Source organism: Oreochromis niloticus, linkage group LG20 (genome assembly GCF_001858045.2).
Source record: "Oreochromis niloticus isolate F11D_XX linkage group LG20, O_niloticus_UMD_NMBU, whole genome shotgun sequence".
NCBI lineage: Eukaryota > Metazoa > Chordata > Actinopteri > Cichliformes > Cichlidae > Oreochromis > Oreochromis niloticus.
In genome coordinates, this window is record NC_031984.2 from 14222146 (window position 1) to 14240187 (window position 18042).

The following is an 18042-nucleotide window of genomic DNA, read 5'->3' on the forward strand; positions in this document are numbered from 1 at the left end:
GCTTCGTGACATGGCACATTATACTGCTGCAAGATCTGAAGATGGATACACTGTGGTAATTATGGGATGAACATGGTCGGTAACAAAACCCAGGTAGGCTGTTGCATTTAAATAATCCTCAGTTGGCACTAAAGGGCCCAAAGTGTGCCAAGAACATATTCCCACCCACAGCCTGAAGTGTTGCTACAAAGCCAGATGGACCTATGGTTTAATGTTGTTTATACCAAATTCTGACAGCAGAAAGCAAGAATCATCAGACTCATCAGATCAGGCAATATTTTCCCAGTCTACTATTGTCTAATTTTGGTGAGCCCATGTAAATTATAGCCTCAGTTTCCTGTTCTTTGCTGGAAAAATAGCACTCTCATTGGTCCTCTGCTGTGTAGCCCATCTGCTTCTTGTTCTGGATTCAGAGATGACCTTCTGCATACCTTGGCTGTAATGAATAGTTATCTGGGTTACTGTTGCCTTCCAACCATTCTCTTCTGAGCTCTAGCATCAACAAGGCACTCAGAGAACTTCACTGGATATTTCTCTTTTTTTAACCATTCTCTGTAAACTCTTCAGATGGTTGTGTGGGATTAACCCACACAGATCCGCAGTCTCTCAAAACTCACTTGGCCTGTTTTGCATTCAGGTTCACTCTGGCCGCCCATTTAAGAGCAGAAACAACAACATGAGTGATCTTGAAGAGAAATAAGCTGCACACATTTGTGCATGTGGCACAAGTTATTTCAAATAATACCATGTGCCTTTTCCTGCTTCAGACAGGTGAGCTGTCACAGTCAAAGTTACAGTTTACAAGCTCCAGTCATTTCTTTGATCTTTTATTGCTCCACCACAGCTGTTGGGAATTTTTTTTTAACTGTTTCCAAAATCTGATCCCTTTAATTTTATGTCACGTCTGAGTTTTTAATAGCAGGTATTTTTTGTCATTTGCAGCTGTGAGATTATTGTGTCTGGATAGGTCCTTGTAACTACGCATAAGGTGTGCCCTCTCTAATAATTATAGTAATAACAAAAATATAACCTAGAAGCAAAAGATAAAACAATTTATTTTGCTGCAAGTTGATGTAGATCAGTTAAACGTGTACAGAGTGATCATTGTTTGAGTATCAGCACACAGATTATTGTCATTTATCTGGTTTAATGGTTGACTTCGCTCTTAATAAGAAGTATGCAGGGAGTTAGAACTTTTCAACATCTGCAAGTTATACTTTTTCTGTTTGTTTATGTCTGCCTCAAAAGTGCAAAGAGCAGAACAAAATCAAAGGGATATGGGAAAATCTAACTTTCTGAAAGAGCGGGGTGCTTCGACTGCATGTGATTTCAACTCTCAGATATGTGTGTGTGTGTGTGTGTGTGTGTGTGTGTGTGTGTGTGTGTGTGTGTGTGTGTGTGTGTGTGTGTGTGTGTGTGTGTGTGTGTGTGTGTAAAAGAAGGCGCGGAAGGAGTGTAGAAAAGCTGTTGCAGCTGCCTTTGGTGCATTTTTCTACATCTTGATTTGATTCAGTTTTAACCTCCGTCCCCCCTTCTTTTTTGTCTCTATTTTGAAGCCACCACACTAGTTCTTATAAGCATAAATTTATTGATGTGCGCATTCACAAAAAATGGCGAGAGGACAGGTATTGATATGAGGGTATGAACCATAACTTCTTTATTTAGCAAGTCAACACTAGGTGTCAAAATGATTAATTTGAAGGCTGGCTTTTCTGTAGAGCCGTGAGCCGTGGTGCAAAGATAGAGAGCAAAATGCTGACTGCTCCTTCTGTCATAGTTTTACATGCTGTACATCTAGAACAGACCGGAGCAGGGTGGGTACTGAGTGTGCTGCAGGACGGAGACCATGCTGAGATAAGCTCTCATCATCCCTCCAGAGGCCTCTCTCCTGCTCTGTGTGTTGTTTTTCTTTCCAGCTAAACTTTTTTTTTCTTTGAAAATCTATTTTAACTGCTCTTTTCTCAGCTATACAATGTGAGGTTATGGATGCTAACAGCCTAAGTTTGAGTCAATTTTACTTTCTCCCAGTTGTTTGTGGATGACAAACCACCCTAATTGACAATGGACTTTTTTTTTTCTCTGTTTCCTTCTCGCACTTCTTTATCTGTGTTGGCCAGAAACAGCTGACTCTACCAAGGTTGTAGCGGAACTTTAACATGTCGAATTGACCTCTAATAGAAGCCCCAAGGCTTCTCTTAATGGCTCTATTCATCAAGGGCACAGACCTCTTTGAATGAACACAAAAGACAAGGTTGGTTGATCGGAGCCATTGTTGCTGAATAAAAGTATAAAAACGAAATGTAATAGTTGAGAGCAAATAGAATCTGAACATTTCAAAGAGAGACTTTTTTTCAAGGTTTCAGGTTGTGACCACAGATTTTTGAGGTTTGTTCCTCTTCCATCACAGCTGAAGAGAATGAATTTAATGGGAAAGCTGTTATACGCCACTGGAGCGTAAGCCTCTTACCAGCTGTTTGTGTGAGTGTGCATGAGCATGTGTGTGAACCTGCATCTGCATGGCCCAGAAACATTTGCATTTTGCACCATCAAACCTCTGAATACATGTTCCTTCTGGCCCAGCCATTTGGGGGAAAGAACAAAAATAACAAATTAGCACCTGCTTTCACATAGAAGTGATGACATTTCTCAATTCTCTTTACTTCTCTTTTCTTTTTTCTCCTCTTCTGTTTTTAGCAGAGGTGGCAGCATCGTCAAATGTGGTTGATCAGCATGTGTTTCCAACACTTTAGTCCACAATCTATGAGAATGATTCTTATTTTTCATAATTTAATTAGTTTTGTTTTGTATTTGCAGCCTGTGTGAAAAGCAGATGACCATATGTCTCACATTGAGAAATATCTTGTTAAAATGTGATTTGTTAGCAAACAGCTCTAAAATTAGAGTACAAATATATAAAGTATGTAAGGACATTATCAGCGTTATCATCCACCTGATGATTGTTTGTGCAGTACTCACTCTCGTTTCACTTTGTGATTTAGCTGCTAAATACTGCATTTTTTTTTTCATCATCCACTTTCTAACTGTGTCTGTCTTCCATCCGAGCTTGTGGAGTGTAGTAGGTTTTCAGGGCTTTTAAGCTGAAGCGTTTGCCTGCTGCAAGCAAAAATAACACAGTGAGCTGTGAGAGTGAATGAAAAAAAAGTGAAGTTGCAGACAGTGCATCTCAATAATAAGCACAAACTTGCTAAGCCAGCAGCAGATTCAGGTGTTGATGCTCAGTAGGTCCATAACTGCAAGCAACCCCTTCAACTCTACATAGAAAAATTGTTTCCATATTGTTATTTGATTTATTGCTACTGTAAATATAGCAATTGCAGCCATATTAGAGTTTCAGCCAATGACAGACGATCCATCACTTGCTACACTGCCAAACTTCTGTTTGGCATGCTAAGCCAGCGACTGTACTGTGGTAACACCTTTGGATTTCACGTATATGTAGGCGCATCTGTTGGTGTCATATTCATACTTTAGAGCAGGGGTCTCGAACTCCAGGCCTCGAGGGCCGGTGTCCTGCAGGTTTTAGAGCTCACCCTGGGTCAGCACACCTGAATCAAATGATTAGTTCATTACCAGGCCTCTAGAGAACTTCAAGACATATTGAGGAGGTAATTTAGCCATTTGAATCAGCTGTGTTGGATTAAGGACACATCTAAACCCTGCAGGACACTGGCCCTCGAGGCCTGGAGTTCTAATATTTATTATTGTGCTATCTACTGTACAATATAAAGCGCCTTGAGGCGACTTTTGTTGTGATTTGGCGCTATATAAATAAAATTGAATTGAATTGAATTGAATTAATACGGGGGGGAAAAGAGAGCCAAATTTCTCTCTGTCTTTGATTTCTGTTTTCCACTCAAATCATTTTGTATTCTATTTTGATTGTATCTTGATAAGGTTAGGGTAAGATTGAGCCTCGACACACCCTTGTTTTGCAACATGCTGCACTGTACCATCCATTGCTCTCTGCAGTGCCACCCACGTACAATGCAAATACTGAAACTTTGCTTTCTGAAGTAAAGGAAGTAAACAGCTCTCAGTTCCTGTAAAGGAAGTGGTTGCGACTATTGCAAGAAACTTTTTGTGCACTTTTGCTTTACTCCAGTTTCGTTGCTTGTGTCCATGTTTTGGTCTTTCTTTAATAAAGTCACTTGATGCATGCTGGATATTTTCTTTAACAACCAGCCAGACAAATAATCTTCTGGAAGTTTGATGTCGTTAAAGTAGAATCTCATAACCATTAGTCTTGACCTGAGCACAACACACACTGGCATCCTCTCTGAATTAAAAATCCAGGTGTCCTGAGGAAATGACCGGCTTTTAATCAACGAAACTGAAGTGATGCAAGATCTGTGGTGAGGATTGAAGAGACTTTTGTAATAGTAACAGTACATCACCTAACATCTTTCTATGTGTTATTCACACCCTGAGTGGAGGTGGGTGATAAAAGGAATCTATTCAGATTTAAAGGCACTGGAGAGGGTTAGTCATCCTACTATTATATATTAATTAGAAGCCATTAGATGGATTTGATGATGATAATTTGAGTTCTATTCAAGTGAATAACCAGAATAGCCTCAGAGTGACTGCATGATCTATATAGTTCCATTATAAGGCACCAGAAATCATAGTACTGTTCAAAAGACTTGAGACACTCTTAGTTTCTTTATATTTTGCTTCCAAGGAGAAAAAGGTGTTTTGTCAATAGTTCTCCAGGTTTTTTCAAGGTCCTTCAGAGTTTATCTTTGGACAGTGGCTACTTTTTCACTCATTTATTGTTGTTTTTTGTTTGTTTGTTTGTTAAAACACTTAACACTGACCTGAATCAGTGTTGAATCTACACACAATAAATAATTTAGCAAAGAGCAGATCATAAATTCTATCTTTAGGCAATTTACAAAATTACAATTTATGAAAATGTATTTTTACACTATGAAAGTGATTCCCAAAGAGCTGTCAGCTGAAAACTTGGCATATCTCAGTATGCTGTGCTGTGTATCCCAAAAAACATCTGAAGACAAATGGACAAATGGAGGACAAAAGAAGAAGTGACAGGCCTAAAGATCTATCTACAGCAAATGAACCGTATCTAAAAGTCATGTCCTTTAGAAACAGGAAAAAATCCAGCAAAGACTTGACACAGGACCCGAGAGACACATCTGGCCCTTAACTTGATCCATTTACTGTTCACCAAAGATTCAACAGAAACGGTCTCAGTGAAAGGGTGGCTGTCAAGAAGCCATTTTTAAGCAAAGGAAACAGGGAGAAAAGGCTAAGGTGTGCCAAACTGTATAAGAGCTGCCCCGACAATCCATGGCAACAGGTCTGATGGAGTGATGAATCCAAGTTTGAAATTTGTATGTACAATATAAATGGAGGAGGTCAGGACAGAGGTAGAACAGTGAGTGTCACAGCCATCTGTAAAACAGTGGTGCTGTGGATCAAGTCAAAATTGATGTAATTATGAAGAAAAAAAAAGTGCCATCAGATTTTCATCCACCATGCAATACAATTTGGAAAGCATCTTATTGGCAGCTACTTTATTTTTTAGCATGACAATGATCTCAGACACACTCCAGAGCAGTAAAAAACATAAGTGGGCAGAAAAAACACAGCATGGAAATGCTATCAGTCAGGGGTTGGCCTCCCCAGAGTCCACACCTCAATATTATTGAACTAGTGAGGGTAGTTCTGTGTAACTAGTGTCATTTTGACAAAGCACAGAAAGAAGACGCCAGGAGAACTATTCCCGAAGATTACTGAAAGAAATTATAAGAAAGATTGCCTAATATAATTCAGGCTGTGTTAAAGAATAAAAGTGATCATTCCATTGACTTTCCAAGTTGTTAGAACTGCAAAAACTCTGTTTTTGGCTTGTATTGTATATTGTATATTTTTTTGTTTCAGTAAGAACATTCCTATTAGGAAGGGTGGCTCAAGACTTTTGCACAGTATTGTACCGTACACTGTTTGTGTATTCATTAATAAGCAAACTTTATATCTCATTTATTTCCCCAGGTTTTGCAGTTTAAAAAAAAATATGGCTGCAACACGTAAATGTGTGTTGCCTTGAACACACACTACACCGCAACCTAAATGAGCACATTTAATGAAAGGTCCAACCCATCTGACCTCCTTCCATAATAGTGTCTGCTCTTCGCTGTCAGATAAACAATGATGTAAGCCAGTAGACCTGAATATCCTATTTATATATTTCCCAGAGCATGTCATTGTAAAGTGACATGAAGCTTAATAGCATCTAAATCTCACTAAAAGAAATAAAGAAGTATTTCAAAAGGCAGCAATCATTTCGGGATGGATCATTTTGAGAACGGGTCAAGTGAGATGCTGCTAAACAAAATACCAAAGTACATGTCCTCAGATATAACAGTGTATTGTACTGTGTTTATCTAAAATAAATAAAAATGTTATTTGAGAACCGCTTCCAGGAAATACTTTAGAAATTATCAACCTGAAGAGGACATCAGTATGAAGGCCTCTTTGCAAAAGCTGTGTATCTACTGTGAATCTTTAATGCCCAGGTTGGCAATCTGTGTGGACATCATGTACTATTATAACAGGTTTGCTGAGGCCATGTTGCTAAAATGCCCCCAGTAATAATGTGTAGAGAATGTGATTTGCCCCGTGAATGGAAGAAGATGAACATTCACTGAACCAAATTTAAGATAAGAAGTAAATAAATTTCCCAGTGGAGCCATCAGGCCATGGACTGCCTCGTATCAAATGCTTTTCTCCGTTATCAAACCGAGTGCCCTGTCTGCTCATTTTCTGTTTTGTTCCTTCTTCACGAAACAAAGTGATGCATCTGCACACTTTACCTCACTTAACCTTACAGATGTCCATTTTTCACGCTCTTTTAAAGTACTTTATCGCTTTTCTTTCTCTGATGTTTTTCTGGTCAGTACATCCATTCCTGTCACCTTCACTGCACTTTCTAATCATTGATTTGGTGTCTTCAGCGCTGTTGGGCTACCCTGCTGTTTGCTCCTTGTCGATGGCTCAGTGGGATTCAGCCCAGGCTGCACCAGTCTTATTAACACTGTTTGGCACACATGGATGTCCAAGTACTTAAAGAATTTGCAGGGAAAGTGACAAAACACTTAACCTGCTGATAAAATGTATTTCATGCTTTCCATCAGTTTCTTCTTCTCTACTTAGGTCTCATTTAGGTCTCCCCTTCTTTGATGAAAGGGGTTTGGGAGGGTTTGGATTTTGGGTTCCGTAACACTAGAGCTATAGGAAGATGTACAGTCATGGTAAAATTAAAGTTTATCCTCTTTAGTTTCTGAAGTTTTACATAAAAAAAAGGTCTTTAACAGATTAGGTTAGGCAAGGTGTCCAGGTCCTGTGGCTCCAAAACCAGGCCAAATCTATCACTCCACCACCACCCTGGACAGTAGTTATGAGGTTTTTGTGCTGATATGCCGTGCTTAGTTTTCTCCAAACTGCCATGTTCTTATAGAGAGAAGAGGCTTTTTTTCTGGCAACCCTTCCAAACAAACCATACTTGTTCAGTCTTTTCTTATTGTACTGTCATCAACTTTAACAATTAAGGTGCTACCCACGGCTTGTAGAGTCTAAGATGTAGCTCTTGGAGTTTTTTTCTGTTTTTTGTTTGTTTGTTTGTTTGTTATTTTATGAGTATTGCATGGTGTGATTTAAGAATAATTTTGCTGGAATGTCCACTCCTGCGAAAATGTGGCATTCTTTATACACACAGCTGAATGCTCAACACCAGCAAATTGGCAAGACTTCTGCTTTTAGCGAGGTTGTCACACATTTCCCAAAGATTAGTCAATCAATTGTGCTACTTACCCCGTGAACTCCTCTGGAAGGAGGAAGGGTGTTTTTCCACATTGTTTCGGCATCCTTTGGCCTAATTTTTTGTGAAATCAGTAATGACATGGTGCAATGCATCATGTGTTCTTGTTCATCTTTATGTATTCACCTACTTTTAGGACATGTGAAGGACAGAAATATGTTTATTATGTCCCTATATGTATAAGCTTACAACTGAAAGATAAATATAATGAATGTATGAATCTAATAATGTGAGTGTAACTGTAAATGTCACATCCTTTTTGGCTAAATATGAAACTGTTTTCAGATCACATAAATGTCTGCTGAAATTCTTTCAGTTTGCTCGCCTCGTCTCTATTTGGGGAAAACTTTCAGTAAATATTTATGCTTCTCTTGTATGACTTATATGTCTCTGATATTCTGTCTACTCATGAAAGTGGGTGCTGTTCGTATTTTTCTCCTGTGGAAATATACAACAGAAATTCAATAAATCCACTAAACATTACAGTGTGTTGCATGAGAGAAGTTGGAAAGTGGACACTTTGAGTAAATCACAGTATGACTCACAGCTTATAAATCTGTAATACTCACAGAGGTAAATTCTTACAATTTTTCCCCCCCTTTTTTTCGTGTGGGTTGTTATTCCATGAACATAAGCATTCTGTTTCACAGTTGCTCAAATTTCATAGGAAATTACACTTTTTGATTTTATTCTTTGTTGTTTTCCTCCACTGCCTCCCAGTTGGTTTCCATCTGTGGTCGGCATCAAACTTCAACTCATCCTTGCCGGCTCTTAAATCTCATCTGGTAGAGTCTGGGCAGCAACAGAACTACAAGTTATTCTGTTTAAGAAATTACACCAGCTGTATTGCACTGATGTGTCATAAGTGAATCACTGAGGAAAAAAATGTGTTTTTGTGTGCAGAAATGTGTTTTGCAAATTATTTCTAATTAGGTGAAATCATTTAAGCTTTTGCCAGCAGTGTGATTCATTCAATAAATGGGTTTAGATCACAGTATTGGGTTCAAATAATACAATTTTGTGTTTTATCTACTCAGAAACAATAATAGTTCATGTTTTAGGAATTTCTAGTGATTAAAAACATGGATTGCTCTACAACTGGAATTGTATAAAATGATGTGCATTAAAAAACAAATTTGTTTTGATTGTCATTCAGTGCTGGCTTCCAAAGTCTGCTGTAAATATTGTGGCCTTATACCATCACCATTGGATATGGCAGCGTGCACAGTGCAAGTATATAGGGAGTCAACACCCCTACTATAATAATAATCCCTGAATTATGTCTCTCAGCTCTAGCACTGATATTGTTGTTTCTTTGGTGTCTGAGAAACACAGCGGGGATGTGTATCCCTTGCAGTACGCTGCGCACGTCTGAAGAAAGAAAGAAATGCTTGATCAACTCAATTTCCTCCGAAAGTGTGATTCTTCTTACCTGCCACCCATTTCCCATCTCCTTTTCTTTCCATTTCTCCCTCTGTCTTTCATCGAGTGTACAGAGATGCAGATTTATGGTGTTGCCCAGTCAGTGATGGCATCGGTCCAGCCAGAAAAAGTGATTTGTTCAGAGATTACAGACACAGACGACAGCAAGAGCAGCATTAATGATGTTATGGGCAGACTATTGGTGTGTGTGTGCGAGAGAGAGAGCGAGAGAGAGAGGTGTCCTTTTAGAAGTAGTCGCTACTTAGTTTGATAAGGATAGTCAGCCATGTAGCTTTAAAAGCAGGGTAGAAAAAGTTCATCTTTAACGTGACTCTGACATTAATATTAAATGGCCTCTAAAGAAGTTCTTCCTTCTCTTTAGAAGCCTTGTGTTGCAGTTCTCCAAAACAGACCTTGTTTTGCTGTTTTTGTATAATGACTCATGCTTTTAGAGGGCTTGATTTGCATATCAGACATCTCAAACAAAGCCATTCATCCTCTGTGTAGATGAAGCCTTACTTATATCTTGGGCATTCACGGGTAGCCAAGCAACTAACATTAGTGCCTCACTGGGTGCATTTTATAGGAGCTAACCAAGGACACACAGAGAGGTCACCTTTGGTCTCCTCTGCCCAGACCTCCAGCCATATGTGGCCTGGTTTGAGGAGCAGCGTTGATGGGGCCGCTGGCAGTGGGAGATGATGCCCCTCCTGTTATACTTAATTACCTCCAATGATGGAGTGGTCCCCCCTCTAGCAGAGTCACTGTGTCAGGGACGGGGCGGACACATTGAGCTGACCACTCTCGCCTGCCTCACCTTTATCTATCACTCTTGTAAGACCGCTTTTATGTTTTGCTGTTCTCTAGCACTTTTTTGCACCCTACTCTTTCTTTTAAATATCTGTGCTCCACTTCTTTACACAGACGGTGATGATGACACTTGGCATCATTAGCTTTATTCTTTTTAATACAGGAAAGGAGGCATTATTGACTGTCCCAAGCTTCATTAGCAGGCCTCCTGCTTGGTTATTGGATTTTGCAGAGTACAGAAAACACAAGCCTGTTTGGAGAAAAAAGCAGAAGGCCCTGAGTGTCCAAACTGTACCAACTAAGAGCACACGGGAACAATTTACTTTTGCTGTGACAAATGTTTCAGATCAATTTCTCAAAATGCTCTCATTTGCTGTGTTGTTGTCACCTCCTATGTCCTCAACTACCACTGAACATAAAATATAAGTGTTTCAGCTATAGATGCTCCATGGTTTTCATTTTGCAAAGCTTCTGTTACTGGAGGTAGCTCAAATGGTAGAGCGGGTCAACTACCAGTCCGAAGGTTGGCGGATTGATCCATGGTTCGTCCTGTCTGTGTCTATATATCCTTGGGTAAGACACAGAGCTTCAAGTTAACCCAGGTATATCCACTGGAGTGGATCAAGAGCTAGATAAAAGTTCTTAGACATAAATAATGCATTTTGTTTTTTATTGCAGTGTAGTAGAAAGTCCTTTGAGTACTCGAATTGAGTACAAAGGTGCTATGTAAGTGCCAGTTTGTTTTGCCATACATTTGATTATTTTTCTGTCCAGCGGTGGATGCTTGTATTATACAAGAACAAAGTTTTAAGTAATCTCACTCTTCAGACGACACTAAAAAATGAGTGTCGGATTGATTTTTCTGCATTTGGCTCTGTATGATGTCAGTGAGAGCAAATATCCTTGATTCAGTCATCTCAGGCACGCAGTCCTGCCAGTGAGCACCAACCGCCACACCACCAGCTGTTCAACCCTTCTGTTTGTGAGAGGCTGCCAATCAGAAGGAAGTTGAGAAAGTTAAATGGAGGGAGAGGACTTAGACGACAGTCGAGGTTCAGTACGTGAATCATAACATGCTCGTAGAGTCTAAATATAAAATACGAAGCTGAAAATAAGCTTAATTGGTCCCTGTTAAAGTGGAAGTACACATTCAGACGTTTTCTTTCCGTCAGCTATCTACTTATTGAAGTTCAGTACTCACAAACAAACACTGTAACCATCTGTGACATTTTGGGGCTGAACTCCACTCATGTCTAAAGAATTGTTTAAAGCTTAAGAGAGAAAGTAGTTGTTGTTGTTGTTTTGTTTTTTTGGTGGAGGCTTCTAATATTGTGCAGATAGCAATGAAGGATGTAAAGGCATACACATAAAAAGAAAAGCAAAAACAACCCCAAAAGCACTTTTTAAAAAAATTCTTTCTGGCAAGAGATTCTTTACCTGAAAATCGGTAGATAACGACCGGTTCTTCTGAATCTTGGCCTCTCTACATGGTAAGTTTTTCAGTAATTGCAGCATTATCAATGAATGATGAGGCAATCTGCTGTCTGAACAAAGACTTCCAGTGTGTCTGAGGAGATGTGCTCCGGTAAACAAGGACGTTCCAATACAGCAAAACAGTCTGATGCATGATCAGAGTTCTGAATGATGGTACACCGAGAGAGAGCAGTTCTGCTTTTTCAAATGTAAATTCAAAGTGAAACTCTGTGCCTCACCTCTATAGGGTGTTTATAGAGTTAAATACAGGATGTGGGTCAGCTTTGTGTGTGTGTGTGCGTGTGTGTGTGCGTGTGCGTGTGTGTGTGTGTAATAGGTTTATATTTTGTTCCACCATATCCCAAAGTGACTTTAAGCCGTTTGAGTACAGTGAAGCAGCCATCAGAAGATGTTTATGCTGTTGACATAAAGGAATGGACATGGTCAGCAACAATGCTCAGGTAGGTTGTTCTGTTTAACCAATGCTCAATTTTAGCTCAATTTTCAACTAAGGACTCAAAATGTACAGAGAAAATAACACCCACACCTTGGCACAAGGATAGGATGGATCCATGCTTTCATGTGGTTTATGCCAAACTCTGACCCTACTATCCACATGTTGCAGCAGAAATCAACAGTCATCGGCCTAGCCAACATCTTTCCAGTCTTCTATTGTCCAATTTTGGTGACCCTGTGCAAACTAGCTTCTGTTTCCTGTTGTTAGCCGATGGGTGTAGCACCAAATGTGGTCTTCTGCTGCGGTAGCTCATAAGGGGTTATTTGAGTTATTATTGTTGCCTTTCTATTAGCAGTCTGGCCCTGGTCCTCTGAGCTCTGGCATCAATGAGGTGCCTATATTCCTAAATGTATTGAGTTGCTGGGATATGCATTTAGGTATTTACTAAACAGCAGTTAAAAAGATGTGCCTAATGAAGTGGCCAAGAAGTGTATACCTGGACACGGAGGTTATTGTTTACAGTGTGAACTGTTTAAAGGAAGCTGTGAGTAGAACAGAGAAGTTAAACATGTTGAATAACCACAAACTCAACAAAACTGTGACACAGCATAAAAAAGGAAAAGAAAGCGGGGGAAAAAACCCACATTTGTAAAATCTGAAGTGGAATGACGTTAAGAAAAATGTGTGTGGTTAGTTACAGAGAAACTGGATATTTTTTAATTTACGTGGAATGCAATGTCATACGATGTAAACAAAGAAAAATCTAATTCATTGGCTCAGTTGAGAGGTGGGAGCTCCTTCTTTAACACAATTATACTTTCAATTTCCTCCTTCTCAACGAGGTATTACAACTAATCTTCTATGTTTATGTAACATCATCAGTTAGCCTTACTTTGGAGAGATCCACTGCAAACTTAGTTATGCTTAGTTTTTAAAATGTAGTCCTGCTGTATTTGTCCCTGAGCAGGCAACAGTCTTTTATTATTGACAATCTCTGAATCTGTTTTAGAGTAGAAAGCGCTAAGGCTGACGTGCTCGTGCTGGGCGTTGGTAAACTGATGTAACTTTTGATAGTCTTCTAATAGACCACGTTTACGTGTCTATCGGGAGGTGTTTTGCGGGTTTTCAACCACATCCTGATTTGCACCTAGAGACTTTCCACAGGAGGACTGTTTATCGCAGCTGTAGTTAGCTGCAGACCCGAAACCTAACTTGACCCGAAATGATTTAATCCGCAAAGTCATTTTTGCTTTGGTCGACAAGGTCTCGACTGATCACTTCATCTCTCGTCGTCCTCTCAAGCGCTCATCCGCTTGCGCGACAGCCACAGCACAGAACGAACATTAGAATAAGTGAATGTTACGGTGCAGTGTGGGTGGTGACAAGCTGTTCACTGGACGAGAAGCGAGTAACATCGCACAGAGAAACTCAAGCGCCGCGCCAGCAGCTAGACACTTCGTTTCGTTTACCCTGTACGGGGCCCAGAGGAGCACAGCTGCGCCGTCTTTACGCACAACCAGAAGAGCTTTCTGTGAGACGGCTGTGTGTCACCACCATGTCCGCGGCAACAGCATCAATAGCAGATGTATCCAGGACTGATACCGCAAACAAAAATGAACGGAATAAGTCAGGTAAGAGAGATGGCATAGAAAAACCAGATGCTATTTAATTTAGACGAAGCCAGCGTGCAGGATTCTCGAGAGACCGAAATGTCACTTGTGCACGGACGCCAGTTTTATTCTGTTAAGTTGCGTGCTTCTTGTTCAGGTGATGTGCGAGTCCATGCATGTGTGTTGTACAATAGCTCTGTCGGGACTCACAGTGTTTGCTGTAACAACAATTGCACTGTAGGGATTAGTATCTTAGCGTCCTATGTAATATAAAGATCTGATAGATTTTGTGAACTAGACATCGCAGTAATAAAATGAAACTTAAAAAAAGGGTGGATTAGTGTCTGATTAACGGTAATTGTCAGGTGTTATGAAGAAAGAAAAAAGACAGAAAGAGGAAGCGAAAAGGGGTGGATCTGACGTCAAGCAGCCGGACATTTCACTCATACATACAAGTTACATAAAATTCTTCTTCTGTGCACCGAAGTGTGTCTTTGTGGTGAGATCTGAGTTACTAATGGTCTCCGTGTTACAATTTTATATTGTTTATGGTTTACTATTATCTCTTATTCTTTTATTTGTCTACCATCGACTTTTGATATAGTTTGGTGCACTTTATGGTCTGCCACATGTCTTTCTTCAAAGTGCACAACTCATCCTTGGATATTGTCCTCCAACTTAACCCTTGTGTTGTCTTGGGGTCATTTTTGACCCCAGGATGTACGGAAACAGGTGTATGGAAATCCCAAAAAAGTAACCTCCACTAAATCAGTCCCTGTAACCTGTCTGTTTTATTTCAATGAAAACCAAAAGCAGGTGTCTCAGAGTAAAGAAAAAAAGAATCAAAAACCTGGTTTTAATTTTCCCTAAACCAAACACATCATACTTCCAAGTTGTGCTGGAAACCACCGCCTTCATGTCATTGTGTTTATGTGCATTCCAACTGCTTGTTTTACTGTGAAGTCATACTCTTGTAGACTGAGACTTGTAGACATGCAGGAACTGCTGGTGTACTGAGCTGTCACAGTGAGCGACCTTCTCCTGTAATATGCTGAGCTCCATGCTGTTCAGTATGATAACCTTGTTTTTTTTTTCTCTTAATGTTGCTCCAGATGGCCTGTGTGTTTCCACCAGTCTTGCAGGCCTTTTGTTTAATGATTTATCACATTTCCTTCTTTGATACCGTTAGAATTCAGCTCAGCACGGCACTCGGCTGTTACGGGGGGCTGTGTTTTGTCATGCAGTGTTGCACAGCCCTTTAGGGGTTCAGTGCTGATAGCTATGGAATGACTGCCCCATTCCACGTTGACTCTTATCCGCAGTGCCCCCCCACCCCCTTTTTGTTTGTTCATACAGTTCACCTTGAATTATTGTTGTGCAATCTATGAATTCCAAGTTGTCTTATTGTTCCTATGAATACAAATTTTCTTTTGAAGATGCATGAATTATACATGTACCCAAATTTTGGATGAATTTTGTGTGATTAATGCATATTCACAGTATCTCAAACATCATTAGCAGCAACAACTGTAGACATTGCTGCAAATTGTCCACACCAGCTGACCTCCGGCTTTCTGCTTTAGGTAATTCCAAAGCTCAGTGCACACCCATGCCTCAGCCAACATTGGGCAACCACCAGATCATCCAGGGAAATGGCACTAATGTGGGCACTGTCATATCACTACAGTGCCCGGGGAAGCACAAACTGGTAGGCAGTGATATGAGGTGTGTCATGGGCCCCAACAGCACCTACTGGACAGGACAGTCCTATTGTCAAGGTAAGTAGAAACCAAAATCTTGAGATGGCAGTTAATACACAAAAAATGGCACATATTAGTAACCCATTTGTAGCCAGGTGCATGTCACTTCATAGACCTAATTGCATATTCATTATACATTACCAAAATGTGTGTGTATGAAGATTAAATGTCTCAAATGCTTTTCCTGGAAAAACTGCAGAGGCTGCAAAACTCCCACTGAAATGTCTGTCAGCTCATTATTCCAAAGTGATGGAATATATATTAAACATTATGTGTAGGCATTGTTGTTAGGGACCAAGTTACACGCAGATGCTTAAGTTGTGTTTGGCTTGCACTAATTATGACTTTAATTTGTGTGGGAACACAATGGAGGGAAAATGATGTGCTGTTTGTCGATACATCTCATTAAGCAATAATATTAATGCTACTAACTGGCAGCGAGGAATCATTTCAGGCAGGTGTACAGCCAGTGAGGAAGTGGAAAAACTGAGGGAAGAATTTTAATTATATTTTTTAGAATCAATCATCATGGGAGAGTGACACCGAAAGAAATAAAATAATAATAAATTTATATATTTTTTGTCCTTTCAGTGATGAGCTGGCAAGAACACTTTGTTGCAAAATGACTTTTTATTTCTGCAAGTCTCTGTTGGATAATGACAATGAAACACTTGTGGCATATTACAGCAGTCTGTGAGGTAGACAATATCTGCAAACCTCATTTGAGCCTTCTGTTATACACAGGTTTTGTAGCATGAGGAATGGAATTGTAAAAGAAAAAAAACCCAAAACACTAAGTACATGAGGCAAAAATCAGTTACTAAATCAGTCAACTGGCTCTTCTTCTGTCACTCTTCAGCTCTGTATCCCAATGATTTTGGTTACCGCGTGGCTGTGGTGGCATCCTTTGTGAGTTCAGGCATAATCCTCTTCATGTCTGTGGCCTTCATCACCTGCTGTTTGCTTGACTGCATCAAGGAGGAAGAAAGGAAAAAGGAGGAGAAGTGAGTTAAGGATTGCTGGAAAAGTTGAAATTAAGATTTTAAAAAGTAAAAGTAAATCTGGTAAGGTATCATTACTGGTAAAATGTAATTATAAGGAAAGCATACATCACAATACACTGCAAAATACTGGATTCTTAGGGGGTTCTTAGCTTAAATGATTGCTAACCTAAGGGTTATAAGACATTAATGGGACAGGAACACAAAATAAGGCCTGATCTCCTACACAGATGCGTGTATGTGTCTTTATTTTGCTTCTTTGGAGTAACAAGTGGCATTTATATAAAAGCACAGAGAAATTCTAACTGTCTAAAACATGACAAAGGCATGGCAAAAAAAGGACTGCTTGAATACAATGTATTAAAAGATGTATCTACTTATTTACAACCACAGGTACCAAAATACAATATTAGGTCTGGTGAAATATGAAATACTGACATGTATGGTTATTTTTGTGCCAGTGACTCAGATCCATGGCAATGGGAGGAGCCAACCCAGAACGAGGAGAACAACATGTCTCGTTATAGTCATAAGGGCCGCAACAACAACAACAACAACACCCAGGAGAATCTGCTTTCTCCATGGGACACCGCTAGCCCTGCCCTGTGTGACAGCATACGATCTTGCAGGTAAGATGTGCTGAATTTCATTTGAATGCTCCACAGTGACAACAACAACAAAAAAAAACCCAACTTCCTGTCTTTTCTTACACAGATGTCACCAGCATTATGCCTATGGTCCTGCCTGCACAAACTATGGCCCCACACCTCCCCCTGCTGCTCTTCCTGGACACGACTATAACCAGCCTCTCTTACCCCAAATGCCAGAACCTGACCCACCTCAGTATCCCGGCTCTCCCCTGTCCTCCTGTCAAAGTACAAGCCCGGGCCTGGTCCAGATCTCAGCAGGGGGGTCTGGTTTGGTGTGGCAGTATGAAGGACAACAGAGCAGTTTATCAGGAGCAAACCCATTAACCGCAGATGAGGCCCCTGGGAGGAATATAAACTCGAACAGGAATATATACCCCAAAGAACTTTCCATAAGGATTATATCAGTGTGAGGACAGCGCACAAAAATCATCAATCAAGACTTTGTTTAATATCTAAATCTGTACAACAGTGTCAGCTGTATAGACAAGGACTGGGGGATGTAATAACTGTATCAGTATGTTTTGGTGTATCAGCAGTGGCAAAATGGACAGACTAATGTGCCTTTTTATGCAAACTGTAATGGCACACTGCCCCCTGTCTGTAAAGAGGAGCCAGTGTATTTTCAGGACACCAGCCTTGGAGAGAGCTGTTCTTCGGATGTCAAGAGGTTTGAGCTTAAAAGGAAGTTCTGCTGCTTGAGGTTAACACTTAAGGGATCTATTGCGATATAATTAACTTTGCTGGCAGCTGAGGAGAGTGTGGGAATCTGGGAAAAGTTCACTCTTGACACGAGAAGAGATGTTGTAAAACACTGACGTATGTGTAAATAATAATTTTGAGAAATGTAAATAAATGACAAACGTATAATAACAATAATGAGTGATGCATTGGAGTGGGGAGAGTTTATTTAACAATATAAATGCCTACGTTTATTATTAATATCATAACATTCACAAAGGTAGCATGGTTTGGCACTTAATTTTACCCGTCAGAGTATG

The 18042-nt window shown here is 40.0% G+C and overlaps 1 protein-coding gene and 1 long non-coding RNA gene across 3 annotated transcripts; one reads left to right on the plus strand and one right to left on the minus strand.

Annotated features, from left to right (window-relative positions):
- Window positions 1-10746: 10746 nt before the first annotated feature.
- Window positions 10747-11771, minus strand: LOC109196179 (uncharacterized). Its single transcript, XR_002057651.2, has 2 exons — window positions 11531-11771; window positions 10747-11083 (listed from the first exon to the last, which is right to left on the minus strand). It is a non-coding gene; the product is annotated as an uncharacterized LOC109196179 (long non-coding RNA).
- A 120-nt stretch (window positions 11772-11891) lies between these two features.
- susd3 (sushi domain containing 3) lies at window positions 11892-17917 on the plus strand. Of its 2 annotated transcripts, none has more exons than XM_005448683.4 (5): window positions 11892-12027; window positions 15217-15411; window positions 16253-16397; window positions 16856-17023; window positions 17109-17917. In XM_005448683.4, the coding sequence occupies exons 2-5, from the start codon at window positions 15243-15245 to the stop codon at window positions 17452-17454; spliced, it is 828 nt and encodes a 275-aa protein (XP_005448740.1). In that variant the 5' UTR covers window positions 11892-12027; window positions 15217-15242; the 3' UTR covers window positions 17455-17917. The 2 variants fall into 2 exon arrangements, with proteins under 2 accessions (XP_005448740.1, XP_003438881.1); XM_003438833.5 differs by lacking the exon at window positions 11892-12027 and adding an exon at window positions 13146-13654.
- Window positions 17918-18042: the final 125 nt, after the last annotated feature.

Excerpts from the sequence above, each read along its gene's own strand:
- susd3 (XM_003438833.5), top strand. The coding sequence starts at position 13,579 with ATGTCCGCGGCAACAGCATCAATAGCAGATGTATCCAGGACTGATACC. Across the intron at positions 13,655-15,216 it reads AAATGAACGGAATAAGTCAG|GTAATTCCAAAGCTCAGTGC; the intron begins GTAAGAGAGATG and ends TTTCTGCTTTAG. Across the intron at positions 17,024-17,108 it reads GACAGCATACGATCTTGCAG|ATGTCACCAGCATTATGCCT; the intron begins GTAAGATGTGCT and ends TTTCTTACACAG.